The sequence below is a fragment of the Prunus mume genome, linkage group LG1 (assembly GCF_029339155.1).
Source record: "Prunus mume cultivar Tortuosa linkage group LG1, ASM2933915v1, whole genome shotgun sequence".
NCBI classification, from domain to species: Eukaryota; Viridiplantae; Streptophyta; class Magnoliopsida; order Rosales; family Rosaceae; genus Prunus; species Prunus mume.
Genome location: NC_142698.1, coordinates 22025665 through 22044833, shown reverse-complemented (window position 1 = coordinate 22044833; position 19169 = coordinate 22025665). Strand labels below are relative to the sequence as shown.

The window sequence follows — 19169 nt, the reverse complement described above, 5'->3', positions numbered from 1 at the left end:
CAACTATGACATGTGGCACTTCTACACTACCAAAAGCCAACCACCTATTGTGGCCACCTAATCCGACCACTGAGAATTCACATGCATGGCTATACCAATTTGAACTAAGGAGGAAAAAATAACACCGACTTACTTGCGACTTCCACTAGTCAAAAGGCCACTAGGTTGAAAGATATCATCTTCAAGAGTGACTTGGAGTGTAAATATCTGTGTTAAAAGCTGCTTAAAAAACATTCAAGGAGATGCATATTGTGTCATGCACCATTCTAAATATAGATTTGAATTGTTTAGAAGTACAATATTATATAATCACGTTTAACATTTGGTGCCGTGGGAAACCACACAGAATAATGGTACGTTAGCTTAAGTACGCCCACGAATCACCTGAAGAGCAAACCCGGCCAAATCGCCTTCTTTCGCCCACCATTAGAGGCATTCAAGATGTGGCTTTTTTTGTTAGATTTGTGAAACCAATCTTTTCCGACGCACCTACATCCCTAAATTCGGTTAGAGACATGTGAACCGTCCCAGCCGAATCTCCACCTTTCGCCCACTATTAGCAGCAGTTTCGGTTGTAATATCTTCACATCATCGAGCCCGTCAACTTTCTAGTGTTCGTTTCTCCATACTCCCAATGTAGAAGATAGATTAAACCCAATAAGATTCGACCACCTTCATCGATTTTCTCATTTTCAACCCCATCTATACACCACTCTTTGTTGACCCAAGTATCAAACTTCATCATCTCTTCATGATCTATCTTGACATAAGGAAAAGACCAAGCTGGGTCTACTGAATACAACCATGACATGTGACATTATCGCACTACCAAAGGTCAACCACCGACCGTGGCCACCTAGTCCGACTACAAATTCACGGTTTAACATTTGGGGCCGTTTGTAGGAAACACATAGAAATGTGGTACGTTAGCTTAGTGAAACCAATTTTTTTCAACGCGCCTGTAGTATTCTACCTTGTTAGAGAGCCGCCAACCAACCCATTCAAATCTCCACCTTTCGCCTATTGTTAATGGTGGTTCTGGTTGCAGTATCTTCGCCTCATCGAGCACGTCTTCTCACTAGCATGCTTTTGTCCATACACCCACTATAGAAGACAGGTTAAATCCAATAAGATTTGGCCACCGCCCATCGGTTTTCCTCGTTTTCAAGCCTACCCTATGCCACTTTTTGTCGACCCTGGTATCAAACTTCATTCTTCCTCATCTATGTTCACATGAGGGAATGACCAAGCCCAATCTACCAAGTACGACCATGACACGTGGTATTATCGGACTACCATAGGTCCGCTACTGATCATGGCCACCTAGTCCTACCATTGAGAATTCACCATTTAACATTTGGCGATGTTTGCGAGAAACCACACAGAAAAGTGGTACATTAGCTTAGTTACACCCTTCACCTACCCTCGAACACACTTGGCTGGATCTCCACCTTTCGCCTATCGTTAGTGGTGTTTAAGGTGTGGTATTTTTTTGTTAGCTCATTCAAACCAATATTTTTTGACGCGCATGCAACACTCAACCTGATAAGAGACCTACAAACCGACACAATCGAATCTCTGATATGCCCTCATAATGTATCTTTTACCTAAAAACTAGTCCTCCAGTTTGAAATGTGGAAGGGCCAAGGCCACTCTTGGTCTAAGAGTGGCTCCACCAACAACATTCAACATGCGCCTAGAAAACTCGTATATACCTTAAATCCTTTGTTACCTTAATGTTCCACAAACACACTTTGTTACCTTATGTGACAAAATGTGCAAATTGAAGCCTCGAACATAGCATTGTACAAACTAGTATGTTCCTAAGTCCACTATATATATAAGGATCATAAACATTCGTGCGTTAGTACTTTATCCTTAACAAGGTTTCATTTGATCCCTTAGTTACTTAGAGTAAATTTGGAGATACTTTGAAGAAGGCTTTTTTGGACACCGAGAAGTATCACTATTGTATGATTTTCTTCTTGACTTTATGTTGTCAAAAAAATAAAATACAGCATAATGATAATGATAATCTTTAATGCATGTTATAATTATAACTTTTTATTTTCTCTTTCTTACATTGTGGGGAATCAAATCTTGAATATATCTTAATTTCTAACTGAACACCTCACTCTTTCTCACCATTTGGACTAACCTCAAGGTCTTTTCTATACTTCATTTTTCGTTTTATATTTTATCATCTTGTGATAAGGGTCATTTCTGAGATTTTGAGGGACCCCGTGCGAAACTTAAACTGGCCCTCACATAATCTAATATGAAAATAGTATAAATAAATAAAAACCTATTTAATTTGCCATGATTTAATGTCATAAAACAATGTTTTTAGAACTGAAATTCATAATCAATTAACATGCAACGACAATTACAAATTAAATTCAAAAAAGTTTTAGTGTTTCAATTTGAGAAAGTTAAATATAGTAGGTTGAGTAGAAAAAAAAAAAGGCTCCTTACACCCCCATAAGCCCTCTTGCTACCTCCAATAACCAATATGTGTATGATAAAACTAATATATATAATATGCATGTATAAAAAAAATTTGCGGACCTAAAAATTGGGTGTATTGGCGTCACTTGCACCATTTAAGGCCTAAAAAATTGTGCGTCCTGTGAGTAGCGTCACTTGCACCATCCTAGAATTGGCCCTGTTTGTGACAAGGATAATATTTTGAACATAATATGAATTTGATCCGATATGAATTTTTTAAATTTTTTAAATTTTTTAATCAACGATTCATTATCTATATATATAAAGCAAAATGCAGAGAATGGTGAAACATTAAAAATGGTAGAAAATACCGTTGGTTAATGCAAACATTAAGAATTGAAATTATTAATTAAATTATGATATATATGGTAAGTTCACATTTTTTAATATTAAAAAAATTAAATTAAAAGAAAAATCAGATAATGGATTCTATTTTTATGGAACACAACTACCCATTATCTTTTTTAATTCTAAAATAAATTTATTTTATTTTATTTTAAAAAAACCTCTCGCACGCGCTAGTGGTAAATAATGAATTAACATGATTTAAAAAAATTAGGGTTAGGCTTGGGTCTTCTGTTGGACCAACCTCTAGTTTAGGTTGTGACCCCTTCTTCTCTTGAGCCCAAACTTCCCTTAGGATGTTGGGCCTTGTTCTATAGCATCCTAGTTGGGCCTACCCCACCCCACGACGTCGTTTAGCCACTTCATCTTCAACCTTGGGTTGAAAATTCTTTCTCTGCGTAAAACCCGAAGGCCGAAAACTCACACAATGCTCACACAATGAACACTCACCGCCCTGTGAGGGCTCTATCACATGCGCTGTCACGTGCCCTATCTAACTCCTCCTCTTCGTCCGTACAACCTTCATCGACCTTTCCTCTGAAAAACGTAACGAAGTCGAACTTCGAGCCGGCTCTCGCCGAGCTGCGCCGCCATGTCGCCGCCGCCGACTTCGTGGCCATCGATCTCGAGATGACCGGAATCACCAGCGCGCCGTGGCGCGACTCGCTGGAGTTCGACCGAGCCGACGTCTGCTACCTAAAGGTCAAGGACTCGGCCGAGAAGTTTGCTGTGCTTCAGTTCGGCGTTTGCCCCTTTCGATGGGACTCTTCCAAGCATTCCTTCATTGCTCATCCGTACGTGCCATTGTTCTTTTTTTTTCTTTTTTCTTTTTTGTTCGAAGCCATTTATCTTTCTTTTTAGTTGTTAGTTTGTCCTCTGTTTGGCTGCCAAGAAAATGGGGAAGTAAGAAAAGAACAGAAATTTAGGGATAGTACATGAGTTTCTTGTTAATGGCACATTGACTTTTCACTAGTTTGCTGAGAAATTGCTGGGAGAGGACACAATTTTGATTTTGAGTGTTTTTCTCTGGCGTTTGGAGTGAAAAGCTCAATTTTTGAAGTTTTTTTTAAAATGCAGGTAAATTTAAATTACAAAAAAAGAAGAAAAATTTGAGATTGGTTTGACCGAAATTGCTTACATTCCTGGTTTATACATGTGTTTGTTGTATCAGAACCTTTAGTTGTGTGGATGTTAAGCTTTGTTTTGTGTAGTTTGAAGCAGATGCAAAAGCACATTCATCTGAGATAAAATGATTTTGTGTAACGAAGCTGCCCCATTGTAAATCTTTCATTTAGTTTTTATTGTTTAACAATATGTATACTCTGGCAGGCACAATTTCTATATTTTTCCACGTCAAGAGATTTCAGCCACAAACCCCGCTTATGAGTTCCTATGCCAGACTACATCAATTGATTTCTTAGCTAAATACCAGTTCGATTTCAATATCTGCATACATGAAGGTAGTGCAGTTGTTTTGTTGTTATATGAAGTAGTGATTTAAGAATTTTTATCAGGTGTGGCTCATATTTCATATAGTTTTTTTTAAAGATGCTCTCAGTTTGTAAAATAGGACTGTTGTACAATATCAGGAATATCTTATTTATCCAAAGGACAGGAAATTGAGGCACTAAGACATTTGAGTTTGGCATATGAGGATGAATTATTGGCTAAATGGTCAAACTTGAAAGAACCTGTGCACATGCCAGTGGTCAAGATGGCTGACACTCTCTTCACTGAACGGATGAAGAACATATTCACTGAATGGCGTGATGGGTTGTTGAGAAATAGTAATGGAGAACTCCAATTTCAGGAAACTCAAATGACTCCCAACAACAGTTACGAACCATTTTCTTTAAGATGCATCCTGCTCTTAGTCTGAGTGGATTCACTTCTCATCAGCTTAGGTTGATTCATTTGGTAATTTTTTTTGCATTTTAATCTTCTACTGTTTGATTGTTATTCGTTACAAATAAATCTTGGATATGTGGTCTAGAACATCATTCCTAGACATTCTTGGGTAATTTCCTCAAATGAGTCAAACGTACTCAAAGGAAGTTTTATTCATTTGAGGAAACCTGGTTTCCAATTTTGTTGTTTCAATATTTTCTTGTACTTTTTGTGATTATGCTGAGATGGATTCTATGTGGATGTAAATAACATGGTTTCTTCTCAGTCTTGGTTTTATTGAGCTGAATATTAAAATGAAATCATGCAGATCATCAGAAGGCATTTCCAAGATCTTGCTTATGTTCAGATAAATGGTGAAAATACCTGTCAGCAGCAACTAGTTGTGCGTACAGATTCCAAGGACGACAGGGAGTTACTTATGGTAAGTAATTTGTTTCCTCCAGGTAGATCTGCTGTAAACTTTCCAAAATGTGAAAGATTACTTAGCATGTTTCCTTTGTGAAATAGTTTTCAGACTTTCAGTTTTTTTTCTTCTTCTTTTTAAAGAGAGGTCTTGGTGGTTCAAAACAAATGACAATGTTCATTAAAATTACTCTCAAGGGATAGATTTGGCATTTATGTATACATTCTTTTTTTCAAATACTTTTATGGGAGCATGTTTGTGCTGAAAGTGCAATAGGGAGAACAGAAAATATCACGAAGGGACATGTCTGGGCTTGTTATCATGTGAATTTTAAAATTTTCTGTTGCAAACCTTTTGCAGAAAGAGGTGAAGGATGAGCATTGTAGACAGGCAGAGGTGAAGGTTCAAGCTGCAGTTGGGTTTCATCACGTTATTGACCTTCTTTCATCAGAACAGAAATTGATTGTTGGTCACAATTGCTTTCTTGGTATAAATATCTGTGCTAGTTTCATAAACAGTTGAATTTGATTTTGTACATTGCTAAGACGTCTTCTTGCTGTCATACAGATATTGCACATATATACAGCAAATTTGTAGGTCCTCTTCCTTCTACTGCTGAAGAGTTTGTCTCTTCTGTTAACAAGTGCTTTCCGTATGTCGTTGACACCAAAATGCTCTTGAATGCTAATAATGTGCTTCAGCAACGGATGAAGAAGTCCCAAACATCACTTTCGTCAGCATTTGCCATGTTATGCCCACAAATTGCTCTTGGGAAGAAAAGCACTGATCTGGCATTCCAATCGTGTGTTAAAGTTGAAGTTCAAGTGGATGATTTGAGGTTTGCTTCTTCCATTATCTGCCCATAATAATAACTTGGAAGTGCCTCATTTATTTGGTGGGTCTCAATAGTTTTTATTGCCACATTTTGAAAGGAAACATAAAAGATAAAGGGTGAAAACTCGAAAGAATAAGGTGAACATTTTGATCTCTTTCATAGCATAACCAGTATATATTGAGAAAGATAATCAAAATAATGAATAGTCCTGCCTGTTTAATATACAAAGAAAAGGAAAAGCAGAGGAGGCACTTTAGAAATAAGTCAATCTTATCAAAATTATCTATTTGCAGGTCCTCCAACTGGAATTCTGGAGCCAAACATGAAGCGGGATATGATGCTTTTATGACAGGCTGTGTGTTTGCTCAGACATGCAGTCATCTAGGGATTGATTTTCAGTCGTTTTTGCCATCTGAACATTTGGCCCACAATGAGAAGCTGCAGAAGCACATCAACCTTCTATACCTTAGTTGGAGTAATAGAGACATTATTGATTTAACCAGTGGTAAGAAAAATGCAGTATCTTTGGGGTATACTAACCACAAAAAGAGGTGCCCAGAGATTTTGTTTGAGAACATTGCTTTAATCTGGGGATTCCCATCAAAACTCAAGGCGCGGGACATACGAGAATGCATCTCAAAAGTCTTTGGCCCAACATCTGTCACGTCTATCTACCACTTGGATGAAACGGCAGTATTTGTTCAGTTTAACAAGGAAAAATTTGTCTCTGAATTTCTTATTTTGAAGGAAGCTTTAGAGAGAAGTGATGGTCCGGTCTCAGTTTTGCATCCTCTTGCTGGACTTTTGGAAGGTGGAAATACCCAAGCTGCTAATTATGAAACTTACAAAGACATTTGCAGTTCACCCAGCTCAAAGATCTTGTTTGCGGATCAGGCAGACGCAGTTGGTACTAAATGGAAAAATAAATTGATTGAATCTAAGGCAGCAATGGAGAGCCTAGAACGAGAGATCTTGGGTGAAAAAAATGAAGTGAATCCTGCGTTTGTGTTTTGCTGACTCAATTACTCAAACTAATTTATACAGATTCTATCTATTGAGATTTTTGTATACTGTTAGGAATGTGACGTTAGGAAGAAAACAAATGTAATTATATGTACTAAAATGCCTTTTTCAAAAATAAAAAAAGCCAAGTAATTATATGTATGAGTGATTTGATTTTCATTGCTGTTATTTTTGCATCTCAGCGTGGCATGAAGCCTTTGTATAAAAGCTTCTTTAGGGTTTTTATCAGAAGCTGTACACAAGGTTTAATGTTCAACGTTTTTAACCCTTGAAAGAAATTACAAAACAATTTTACAATGCTTTTAATTTCTTTATTTTTTGTTTATTTATCATGTTCAAACAAGTAACTATAAATTCAAAGAAAATGAAAGGATAATAACTCAAACATGAATGCAGAATTTTTTTCATCACAGTCATCAAGCCAAGCCACTAGCCATATACCAAATCACCAACCTAACCACCCTGCATGTCCTCCACGTGTCATCATTCAACGGTCAAGATATTCTCCACAGCCACGAAAACCATGCCCCTCTCTTGCATTTCGTCCACAAAAAATGCCCCCCTCTTGAATCACGCGTGATTATTGCATTGTATTGGTAAGGTGAATCGGATAATCAAATTGGATCCACCTGACCTAAATAGCCGGTCAATATCCTCCTCACCATTTTTGGTTTACAGAGGTTGCTTACACGGTTCTTAATTAAATAAACGTCATTTTCTGCTGCTTAATTAAATACACGTTTTGAATAATTCTTGGTGACATTAATAATAACTGTGAGTCTGTGATAGTTAAGGGTTTTAATCGGGTTTTAATCCAAATTTGTAGAAAGAAACTGCTAAAATTACAACAGAGGCATATATAAATGCGTTCAAAGGACCATTTTAACCTCACTAGCCGGTCAAAGTTCACAAGTCACCGGTTACAGCAAGTGGCAAAGGGTCCCTACAAGAGGAGGAAAAGGTCCCTTTAAGAGGAGGTAAAGGTCCCTATAAGGGGAGGTATCCATCAGTAACTGTTCCATTGTGGTAGAGTTTTTAGTTTATACGTATCTCTCACTCTCACAGAGACTCAAAGTAGTCTTTGCAGATGAGTTTTTAGATTATACGTATTTGTTCTGCTTCATTAGTCCTTGTTTCTCAACAGTTATTTTTTGGTGGTTTTACTAATTTGTCATGGAAAGGAGAAGAAAGAAAGTGGTGGTTTTCTTTGAGCCTGCTCTTAACTTTCTTGTTTTTCATCTCTATATATATATACATATGCAACTCTGTTTTGATAAAACTTTCATATTGGTGAGGGATATGTTCATAAAAAAACATCAAGATCATATATGTAATACTTTTGGGGTCAAAAGGCAAGTTTATATGATTGATTTTTGTATGCATTATCCAAATTCATGGTTTTTCCACTGGCAGGGATGAAGGCATGCCTTGTGGCATTGAGGGTGGATGGATGTGAATGTGAATGAGCTGAGAGATCATGTTGACAGAAGAGAGAGAGCACAACCCGCCATTGGCCAAAGAGATCTTTGCCACTGTTGGGAGTGTGCTTTCTCTTCTTCTGTCATCATCTCTTGCATTCCCACATCTCTGATGTTACCAGCACCGTCTGATCTGCATCTATCTAACACATATGTAAGGTCTTCTTATCAACATGATATGTGTTAATTTGAATGCAAACTAAAACTTTCTTTCTTGTTGTGGATCTGTAAAAATAATTCTATGCAGATGATTATGTATAAGTTTTCCTTTAAAGGTAAACAGAAGAAAGAGGTAGCAGTTGTCACCAATTGAAGCAAGGATGTGTCAATTTTGTACAAATTAATACTTTTCAAGATGCATGAGCAGAAGTTGGTGATCTCTTATTAACTTTCTGTCAAGTAGAAAATTGCACCTTACAAGAACATATCATTTTACCGCAGAATAAGAGAGAGAGAGAGAGAGAGAGAGAGAGAGAGAGAGAACCTTGGTCCTGTTTCTCCTTGCAGATAACCAACCGCAAGGAAGCTAAGGGGTAGGTGGCCACTGCTCATCTTCCACTTCCTCTCCTCATCCCCCTTTCTTTTTCTTCCATCTTTTCCCTTCCTCTTATCCCCTCCTCCTCCCCTTCCCATTCCCAGATAGTCTAGATTGTTTGGATCTAGGTCTGTTTGTTTTATTTGGTTGTTTTTGCAGTGTTCTAGGTGACTGGTGTTGTCTTTGTCTCGGCAGTGGCAATAGTAGTGACGCTGGATTGTGTCTCTCCTCGGGAGAGTTGTGATACCTGGTGGCTGATGTTTTGTCTCTATTTCAATGACGGCAGCAGCAACGACGCTGGTGATAGTTGTTAGGATATGGTGCTCTTCTCTACTTTGCACCGATGGAAGAACTATGCTTGGTCATAGAAGGTTTTCTTTGTCAAGTTCTAAGTTGAAGTGGAGTGCTTCTCGAGGGTCCTTTAATGTTGCTTTAGTGTTCCTCCTCCGTGTTCTCTCCTGGTTTCTGTTATTGTATGCCTTGCAGTTTGTGTGGGTGTCAAAAGACTACGATTTTGCTCATAGAAGGCTTTTTTTGACAGTTGGGATGTTCTGTGGTCCTCTCCTGTGGGTTTACTATTGGGATTTCTATGGTCCTCTCATGTGGGTCTACTGTGTTAGTCTCTAGTTGCGGTTTTGTGTTAGTTTTCTTTTTTGATTTGTTCTTTTATTGTAATGGTTCAGAGTGGCCTGAATTGAACTCTCTTGTTAGTCAATGACATGTGTGATGCTCTTTCCTCTCTTGAGGTTTGTCCCATGAAGTTGTCCTATGAAGGTTTTAACGAGGTCATTGTATCATGTCGCTCTTTGTACGTCTTTTGTTATATTTTTTGAATGAATTCTCTTTCTTAAAATTTAAAAAAAAAAAAAAAAAAAAAAAAAGACATGTCATTTTGCTCTTTGGTGTTAAACCATGTCTTTGTAAAATATTTCCAAAGTACTTCAAAAGGTATATATCCCTTCTCACTGTGCATGTATAGAAAAAGGAATGAAAGAAAGCAAGCCCTTTCTTCTAAATTTTTTGAATTATTTTTCAGCTCTTGCTCAAATAAGGTCAGTTTACATTTTTTCATAGTGAAGCACAGTCCATCAATTGGCTATGCATTTTGCTAATAATCTTTTGTTTCTACTAGTACGTAGTACAGATATTGTCATCCATTTTGTGCACCAACATTGAAATGTTCCACAGAAAACCTCTGTTTATGTTGTAAACTGTGACTGCCTTGAAATCGGCACATATTTTCCTTTTGGTTTTCATGACCTACAGTGCGTAGAAGAATGATACAAGAATTATCTGCTGGATTGTGAAGGAGGACTTAAAAGTGACATACTCCTGGCTTATCCTCTATGTGAAGGGAACATGAAAAGCCTGTAAAGTTTTGCAAGGAAAGATCAGAGCACCAGCAGAAACCAGGATCGGAGATGGAGATCACAAAAAAGGCTAATTATGATAATTCAGTGAAATAAGGTGGAGTTCCATGCTTGGTGGCACAATTCAATTCCATGGGAGAAGTATAATATTGCAGAGTTTTGATTCAACATTGCTACTACAAACCCTGCTACCTAGAGTTTGGCAATATGGAGGAACCAATATCTCTTTAGTGTGTTCTGCTTTGGTTTGAATTAGGATTCTGTCAGTTTCTAATTATTGTGCTGATTTAGACTAGAATTCTCATAAGAACTCATCCAAACTTTTTACTTCTATGCTTCTGTGCCAGTTCGAATTTACTTTATAACAGGGATTGATCGGAGTTAAAGGGGTTAGAATTTGTTTCCCCTTTTCTTGAAAGTCGCTTTACACAGATTCTTAGGCCATTATCCGAAAGTTCTACCTAAAATGAGGGGAAGAAAGCAATGTAATCCAAAGATTTTCAGGATTTCTCAGGTAGTCTTATCCAAATAATTATTGCAACTGATGCCAGTGTCAAACCAAAGTGAAGAGATGTACACCCAGAGCTATAAGCAAGTCACAGAACACACTACCCAAAAAAACAGAAAATCATAAAACTAATAAGATTGAATAGTATAGAAATCATTTCTGTGTACATTCAACTCTTAAACCAGTTACATATCTTTCATTGTCACTACAAAGAAAATCGGTTACAAGAGATGTTACTTGAACGAGTCATTACAATTGAAATATTCAAGCAAGCTTCTTTTGTCCTGATAAAGCAGAGACCACACAGTTCAATAGATAGCTTTGAACTCAGGCCAGTGAACTCTACAGTCTCTAATCTTCAAATTACAGGATTAAAAAAGCAGTGGTAAAAAGTAAAGAACAAAAGAATTCATCTATCTATAAACTATGCAATCTGCATATATTGCCTAATAAACCATGAAACCTATTTCAGTTAATAATGATCTCACACATAGAGCTGGTGGGGCTGCTGCATTCTTCACAATCTGAAACAATGTCATCAATAGACAAAGGCAATCCACTAGAAAAACTGAGACTTGGTTTCACCCTTGGCACGCCTAGAAGTTCTGCCTCGTTACTCAGGATTTGTAAAACTCTCCTCATTGTAGGCCTCTCTGCACTATCTGGATTAGCACAACTTAAACCCACAAGTAACAGCTTCCTCATTTCTTCCACTTTAAACTCCCCATTCAACCTCTTGTCAGCTGCTTCGATAATCCTTCCTTCTGAGTGCAGTCCCCAAACCCAATCCACCAAATTCACCATTTTGAGACTGCCTGGTTCTCTCTCTATTGGTCTCCTCCCACAAGCCACTTCAAGGATGACCACACCATAGCTAAAAACATCAGTCTTCTCAGTTGCCTTCCCATACTGAAGATACTCAGGCGCAAGGTATCCCATTGTTCCAGCCGTTAGTGTAGAAACGGGGCTCTTATCATGATCCATGAGTTTTGCCAGTCCGAAATCGCCAAGCCTCGCATTAAAATTCCCATCGAGCAACACATTTCCAGTCTTTATGTCTCTGTGAATGACTTGCTGTTCACATTCTTGATGCAGATATGTTAAAACAGATGCCAAACCAACTGCAACATTTAGTCTATGGTGCCAATCCAATAGGGTACCTTGTCCAGATTCTTGGTAAAGCACCTTTTCAAGGCTCCCATTAGGCATGAAATCATAAACAAGAAGCAATTCACCCTTCTCAACACACCAACCTTGGAGTTGAACCAAATTCTTATGCCTCAAACCAGCAATAATAGACAACTCAGAAAGGAACTCAGTTTTACCTTCATGGGAATGCTTGGATCTTTTCACTGCAGAAATAGTCCCCGAAGGACAAAAAAGGCTTTGTACACAGTTCCAAATGCTCCATGACCAATAATCCTACTAGAATGAAACCCTCCTGTGGCTGACTTGAGCTCTTTGTAACCAAACTCTCTTGGCCCTGCTATAACCTCTGCTTTGAAGCTTTTCTGTCTTCTCATGTTCTTCCATTTGCTCACAGAAACATAACCAAACACCGCCAGAGCGACACAAAAGAAGGCCGGCCCGGCAATCCCAAGGCCTAAACCAAGCCTCTTGTGGTGTTTATTGGTGGAACCAGATACCGGAATCCTCGGATTCACCACCACATAAGTATCAGACACATTGTGAGGCTGCAATCTTGGTCTTGTAGGAACAAACCCAAATGTATGAAAGCTCCAATTCTCAATCAGATGAACCTCAGTACTCCCCTCAGTCGAAGCCGAAAAACCCACATACATAACCTCCTTTAGATAATCAGAGAGGTCAATATCCACACTCAAAGCCGGTTTTCCGGGCTTGAAACTCGAATAACTCAAATACACTTTGAGCCTTTCTTGGTCATTCTTGTAATCAACCCAAGCTGTAATAGAATTCCCACTTTTGAATTCAACATCTTGCAAGATTGGATCTGCGGTCTTTATTGAAGTGAGGCTCTCAATGTCCAAACCAACATGGTTATCATTGGGGTCGTTGAAATGCAAATCGAGCCTGGTATCAAATTCAACGGCCACGAACTTGTTCTTGGTTAATTGGGAGGAATTAACAAGACCCAGATAACCTCCTGGGCTGCCAAGTATCCTGTTACTAGGTGAGAGGAAAAACGACATGCCGTCTCCATACGAGCTCGGATTGACATTGGTGATGGAGAAAGAAAACCTTGTGGAGAAGGAAGCTGTGATATTGGCTTCAGGGTCGAAGAACTTAATTGGGTTGTTGTAGATTACAGTTCCGGCGCTTGAGGACGGCACGGTGAGCTCACGAGTGAGGCCTACCACGCCGTTTCGGATGTGGGAATCGCCGAGGAAGGTGAGGTTTCGGAAATTGAAAGAGGGGAAATCAAAGTTCACGTTTTCTGCGGAGGCAAAAGGTGGGTCTGTGACGAAGAAGAAGAGGCTCATGAAGACGAACCATAAAACAAGAAGCTTTCTTGGAGCCATGGCTGTGGAGAATTCGATTGGTGTTGAGTGAAAAGAAGTGGGCTTTTCTTTTTCTTTGCAAAAGCAGAGAGCTTGAAGTTTGTGAGGGAGAACATGGAGTTCTTGGAGGTTCAGAGAGAGAGAGAGAGAGAGAGTGGGTTTTAAACGGTTCGGGAATGGGCGCGTGGGTCGGTTTGAAAGGAATATTAGACCGAGAGGGCTTTGCAACGGTTATGAGGGACTTTGGTAGTGCGGAATGGAAGTCCTGAAAACGACACCGTATTAGGAGAGCCTGAAGTGGGGAGCAACAATAGCACAGAATTTCATATTCCTTATCGAAAAGAAGTAAATTTTATTAACCAGAAGCAGTTAGGGAACATTTGTCGAACTTTATCAAAGTTCATTTGTTTGTTTGTCAAACAATTTATAGTTCGGGTTTGACGGGAATAATTTTCAACCATTGATGAGTAGTGTTAGGTTTTTAGTGAGTCCTATTCGATCAACATTTGTTAATTCTTAATACGAAGTAAATTACTTGGCATTGATCAATTTGCAAGAGAACGTACTTATATCAAGAGATATGATATGTTACGTTGTTATACTACCAAGTGATGAAGTATACTGTATGGTATTAAATTCTTAACATGTCATATATTTAACAAGAAAGCGTTGCTATTTTTTTTTGTTTTTCAAGTTTTGTAATTTGGATAGTTGTGTATTATTAGAGTAGTAAGATTTGGTTTTGGAGATTTCAATGCTGACAAGAGAAGGCTCGAGATTTCAACAATGACATGTGATCATCGAGTCAAAGATCCAAAATTCCATATCCAGCAAGCTCAAATGGGACAACACACGTCATGTAGCCGTTATACACAAAACCGCATTAGTTTTTGTCTAATTCATAGATTATATAGTATTATCGGAGGATACGATCATTTAATAACAACGGTGGGTGCGGAGAGATATGCTTGTTCATGCTGTAAGCTTTGTTCTAATTAAAATTTTAAATTAATTAAGCTTTGTTACATCGAAATGCTTACTATCAGTATATTATTGATAGCAATAAAGAATATATAAATAAATACAAGATACAAACGTTTTACTCCATCTCGAACCATGGAGAAAATGTTTGTCAGTCAAAACTTTAAAGAGTGAGTGAAAATTTTATAATTAATATTGTTGACGCTAAAAAATAGTTCGGTAGTTCTTAGGCCAACTTAGTGATGTTGGGCATTCGGTATGCTTCTGGGCCTCGGTAGAGCACGTGATCTGTAAATAACACACGCTGATAAGACCTTTAGGCACCGGTGTGGTGCCAAGACTCTCCGATGCTTAAATAAGTACAATTTGGTAAGATTAAACGACAGATCAATTAAAGCTAATAGCACATGGCAGCCTCACAGGATAAAAGTCGCAATGGCTAAGTCAGGGGGTGAAAAGTCGGGATGAAAAAGTCAATGGCAATCGCCATAGAAGAAGGAAGGTTTCGTGATATCAAGAAGAATCAAGATTAAGTCCCTTATATATGTATATGAGATTTTCCTGTCTTTACAGAGAAGGTAATTCTCCCAAGATAGATAAGCAAGTTACAAATCTGAGAAAGGGATAAGCAGGAAAGCATGGGGAAAAGAATCAAACTAACCATCACTGCAAAACATCACAAGGGCAATGAAAACAGGAAGTGATCACCTATCCGAGAGCCTATCTGCCAGAATTGAAGAAGAAGAGAAAAGGGGGAAAATATCTTTGTAAAAAACACAATCACCCTACTCCAAAGAAGAAACAGTTTTTCTATAAATACAAGAAGGAGTGAACAGGGTAGAGGACACTCAAAAAACCAAAAAATCAATCAAAAACAAAAACTCAAGATGACTTCAAAACACTGAAGCAACCAAAGCTCATTGAGCCAAGACACAAACAAACAACTCAACCAGAAGCTCACTTGAATTCCAAGTGAAAACCAGCTTTAGATTAGAATTCCCAAGGTTCAGACTTAGAAAATAAGTCATTCAAATTTCACAGTGCAGCCTCTAGCCTGAAGTCCTCGAGAATGTGCCCACTTTAAGAAGCTTCACAAAGCTTAAAGTACATTGAAGCTCAGAATCAACCTTTGGTATCGATTTAAAGTTGAAACTTAGCAATCGAGTTGTCAACATGAGCCTCCCATCCTGGCGTAAATGGAGTTCCAATTGTATCTTCATCTCTCTAGCATGAGTATTTATTGTTATAGTTTTGTAAAAGTTTTTGCCTAAAAACCAAATTCCATCGATTACGCTAAAATGCTTCAAATTCCATGGCTTTAAATTCCATCAACCATTCGCGAACTGTTTATCTTGAGATAAATTGTTAAAGTCCTCACCCGTCGAGGCAAGAAAAGAACTTACTTGGGAGATATTCCTCACCCAAATTCACAATCGTTTGTTTGCGTAAATCGAACTTGGTAAGTTATCTACTCCAAACTAAGTCCGCTAGAATTTGTATTGCTAGCGATGGCACGCTTGCACACTAAAGAAAGCTGACTTGTCAACCAGTTTATGGTTCTCAAGGCGTGGGAACTTTGCCCTTCCATCACAGGAGTGAACGCAAAGCGGCAAACATGGGCGATGTCGTAAGTTCCGATTACCTCCATTTTGGGGAATTGTGCTCCTTTTATAAGCCTTGGGAGGTGTGCTAGTTGAGTAGATTTTCAATGTGGGACTATGGACATCGATTGTGGGCCTACTATGTGTCCTGGAGAAGGAGGTTGCCATAACGATGAATCGGTAGGTGCCGAAGGTTTCCATTGTCAGGTTCAATCTTGTCCACGTGTCTGGTTCTTATTGGCTGTTCATTTTGGTATAAACAAATATATATGAGCATCCAATCCAGTCTCTCCTTCTTGCCTAGAGTCGTGAGATTTTTCAGAGTGTGAGAAAGAGTCCAAGATTACTCTTTTGGTAGTGTAGTTGAGTGCATGTCACTGTGGGAGGCTTTATTCTCTTGGCTAGGTAAGATTCTTGATTGATTCTTTGCTGCCATGGATGCGTTTGTGGACAAACTTACCACGCAACTCAATCTCACTGAGGATGAAAATAGGTCTATAGTATTTGAGCGACGTCCTATTGGAAACAATAGGCAAGCTCAATGTCTCTTTTTAGTTGGGAGGCTTCTCAGCCTGAAGAATTTTAAGGCACAATTCTTTATGAGGACCATGAAGAAGCTTTGGTCACCAAGAGCCTGTGTAGAGATCTGCCAGTTGGAGCATGGGCGGTTTTTGTTCTCCTTTCTGTCAGAAAATGATAGAAATTGTGTGCTCAAAGGTAGTCCTTGGAATTTTGAGAATGCTCTTCTGATCCTGGGAGAAACTGATGGTTTTGAAGACCCCCATCAAGTTCTTCTCACTACACAACCTTTGTGGATTAGAGTTAAGGGTGTCCCTCTAGCATATATGGAGAGGAGTACTAGGCAACTCATTGGGGATATTTTGGGGAGGTTTATTGAGATTGATTCTGGAAGATGAGGTACTTGCCTAGGAAGTTTTCTCATAATAAAGGTTATCAACCCCTGAAATGATGTTTGCATTTTACTTTCCCAAAGGTTGGGAGTCGCCTCCTTTTGATTAAAGGGGTTGTATTCAATTGAGATTTTAATAGATTTTTGTGGGGTCTTTTTGTTCTAGCAGCTTGACGAATGGACTTGGGTTGTCGTAAGAAAAAAACGAACAGAAATTCCCAAAATATCTGAGTTCAGAAACCAAGCTCCTAAAAGAGGTTTTGAAAGGTTTGATGAAACCTTAGAAAAACACCCTCAGGTTCTTTTCACCAATAGTCAAATAAACATGATAGATTGATTAATGACTTAGCATGATGAGCTTGTGGTATGAGAGCAAAAAAATCATGAGTTTAGCATAAACACAGAGAGAGAGAAGCGTGAGTTTCTTACAGAGAACAAAGGGTTAAAATGGAAAAAAGGAAGATTAGGGAGATTTCTTTCTTAGAGAAAGGAGAAAACAAACGAGGAAGAAGATTGGGTGGCTTGTGTAAATTCCCAGCCACTTGACAAAGCTTGGTCAGGCTCTGGTTGTTGATTTTGCTGGATAGAAGAAGGTCCCTTTTATAGGCACAAAGAACCCCTAATTTTGTCTAACCTCCTTCTTCCTTTTTCTTTGCTTCTTTCCACTCAACCCTATTCGGTGAAATTTTCCTATCCAAGGCGCATGAGAAGTTTTTGTTCTCGTTTCTGTCAGAAAATGATAGAAATTGTGTGCTCAAAGGTAGTCCTTGGAATTTTGAGAATGCTCTTCTGATCCTAGGAGAAACTTATGGTTTTGAAGACCCCCATCAAGTTCCTCTCACTACACAACCTTTGTGGATTAGAGTTAAGGGTGTCCCTCTGGCATATATGGAGAGGAGTACTGGGCAACTCATTGGGGATATTTTGGGGAGGTTTATTGAGATTGATTCTGGAAGAGAAGGTGCTTGCCTGGGAAGTTTTCTCATAATAAAGGTTATTATTGATGTCACTCAACCCCTGAAATGATGTTTGCGTTTTACTTTCCCAAAGGTTGGGAGTTGCCTCCTTTTGATTAAAGGAGTTGTATTCAATTGAGATTTTAATACGAAAAGCTTCCAAACTATTGTTATATGTGTGGCCTTTGTGATCATGTCTTGAATCAGTGCTCACTTCGGGATTCTATTGTTAACCATGGGGATTTCAAACCCTTTGGTTCATGGCTCAAAGCAGAGGTCAAAGAATGGTTAGATGAACATGAGATGGAACCACCAAGATCACTACGGTCGAGATGGGTGATGAAAGCTCCAAGCTCATACGAATTGGGCCTTGCCAGCGAAGTTCAGCGTCGAGAACAGGATGAAGACGAAGGGGATCAGTTACGACAGGGCACCATTAATGAGAATAATGGCTCCATTATGGCTGACCATCAAAAGAGGAGTAAATTAGGAGCAATGAGGCCATTCAAGGAAATTTAAATTAGGAGCAGTTCTTGGGGACTGATTCATTGGCAATTAACTCGCCAATGAATGTTGAGAAAGGAAAGAATATAATTGATAATGGTGGTGTTTTCTCTCCCTCAATTATTCGAGTTAAAAGCTGTCATAATTCTAATATTATGGGCATCAACCCATTCTCTCTTCCAAAAGCGAGCTTGGAAGGGAAGCAAATTGGCGGGGCAACTCAAACTGTTAACGCAAATCAAAGTGGGCGTCAACATCTATCGTGGAAGGCTAAGGCTTGAGCAACCCAATTGGTATCTAAGGCCCAAAAGGGTGATGAGAACCCGCATCAATCAGAGCTGAACACTGTTCAATTGGAGATTGACACAAAGACAGGGTTAGCAAGGCTACCCCGTCAATTTCAACGAGACAAATGGAATGGAATGTGCTGGGGCTTGGGAACCCCTACATATTCCATGCTCTAAGACAATTCCTTAGAGCTCAAGACCCCACTTTTGTGCAAAGATTCTAGTTAACCTCTTGATGATCATTTTGCTTGAGATGATTTCTAGTGTTCAAAACGCCTTTGTTCCTGTCCAGTCCATTCCTGATAATCTCTTGCTTTTGAGCCCATGCATTCAGTCAACAAACAATGACGAAAAAAGGAGCCAAAGGTTGTGGTGATGCTTGATGTCAGTATGGCATATGATCAAATTGAATTTTCTTATTGTCTTTGTTCCCAGTTTGTGTCTTATTGGAGCCATGCTAAGTTTGCTTTTGGTAGTGTCTTCAGACGCTTGGCTTGAAGAGGTCTTCCAAGGACAATGTGTCTTTGCTAGTTGACT

At 38.8% G+C, this 19169-nt stretch overlaps 3 protein-coding genes and 2 long non-coding RNA genes across 6 annotated transcripts; 3 read left to right on the top strand and 2 right to left on the bottom strand.

Annotated features, from left to right (window-relative positions):
* Positions 1-3246: 3246 nt before the first annotated feature.
* On the top strand, positions 3247-7179 carry AHG2 (Polynucleotidyl transferase, ribonuclease H-like superfamily protein). Its single transcript, XM_008221504.2, is given in 8 exon segments — positions 3247-3647; positions 4183-4313; positions 4443-4667; positions 4670-4770; positions 5069-5182; positions 5525-5651; positions 5732-6002; positions 6293-7179. Coding segments are annotated over 8 exon segments (2049 nt in total). The 5' UTR covers positions 3247-3291; the 3' UTR covers positions 7017-7179.
* LOC148921311 (uncharacterized) lies at positions 6133-6681 on the bottom strand. Its single transcript, XR_016126747.1, has 2 exons — positions 6540-6681; positions 6133-6437 (listed from the first exon to the last, which is right to left on the bottom strand). It is a non-coding gene; the product is annotated as an uncharacterized LOC148921311 (long non-coding RNA).
* Positions 7180-8225: 1046 nt separating the features above from the next.
* On the top strand, positions 8226-9750 carry LOC103319920 (uncharacterized). Of its 2 annotated transcripts, none has more exons than XR_016126746.1 (2): positions 8226-8654; positions 8776-9750. It is a non-coding gene; the product is annotated as an uncharacterized LOC103319920 (long non-coding RNA). The 2 variants fall into 2 exon arrangements; XR_016126745.1 differs by having other exon boundaries at positions 8748-9750.
* Positions 9751-11055: 1305 nt separating this feature from the next.
* On the bottom strand, positions 11056-13581 carry LOC103320009 (Concanavalin A-like lectin protein kinase family protein). The gene is given in 2 exon segments (XM_008221617.2): positions 11056-12286; positions 12289-13581. Coding segments are annotated over 2 exon segments (2031 nt in total). The 5' UTR covers positions 13415-13581; the 3' UTR covers positions 11056-11381.
* A 2828-nt stretch (positions 13582-16409) lies between these two features.
* Positions 16410-16892, top strand: LOC148921310 (uncharacterized). Its single transcript, XM_089048602.1, has one exon. The coding sequence runs from the start codon at positions 16410-16412 to the stop codon at positions 16890-16892; it is 483 nt and encodes a 160-aa protein (XP_088904728.1).
* Positions 16893-19169: the final 2277 nt, after the last annotated feature.

What these genes read in the sequence shown, in the direction of transcription:
- LOC148921310 (XM_089048602.1), top strand. Translation starts at nt 16,410, where the DNA reads ATGGATGCGTTTGTGGACAAACTTACCACGCAACTCAATCTCACTGAG.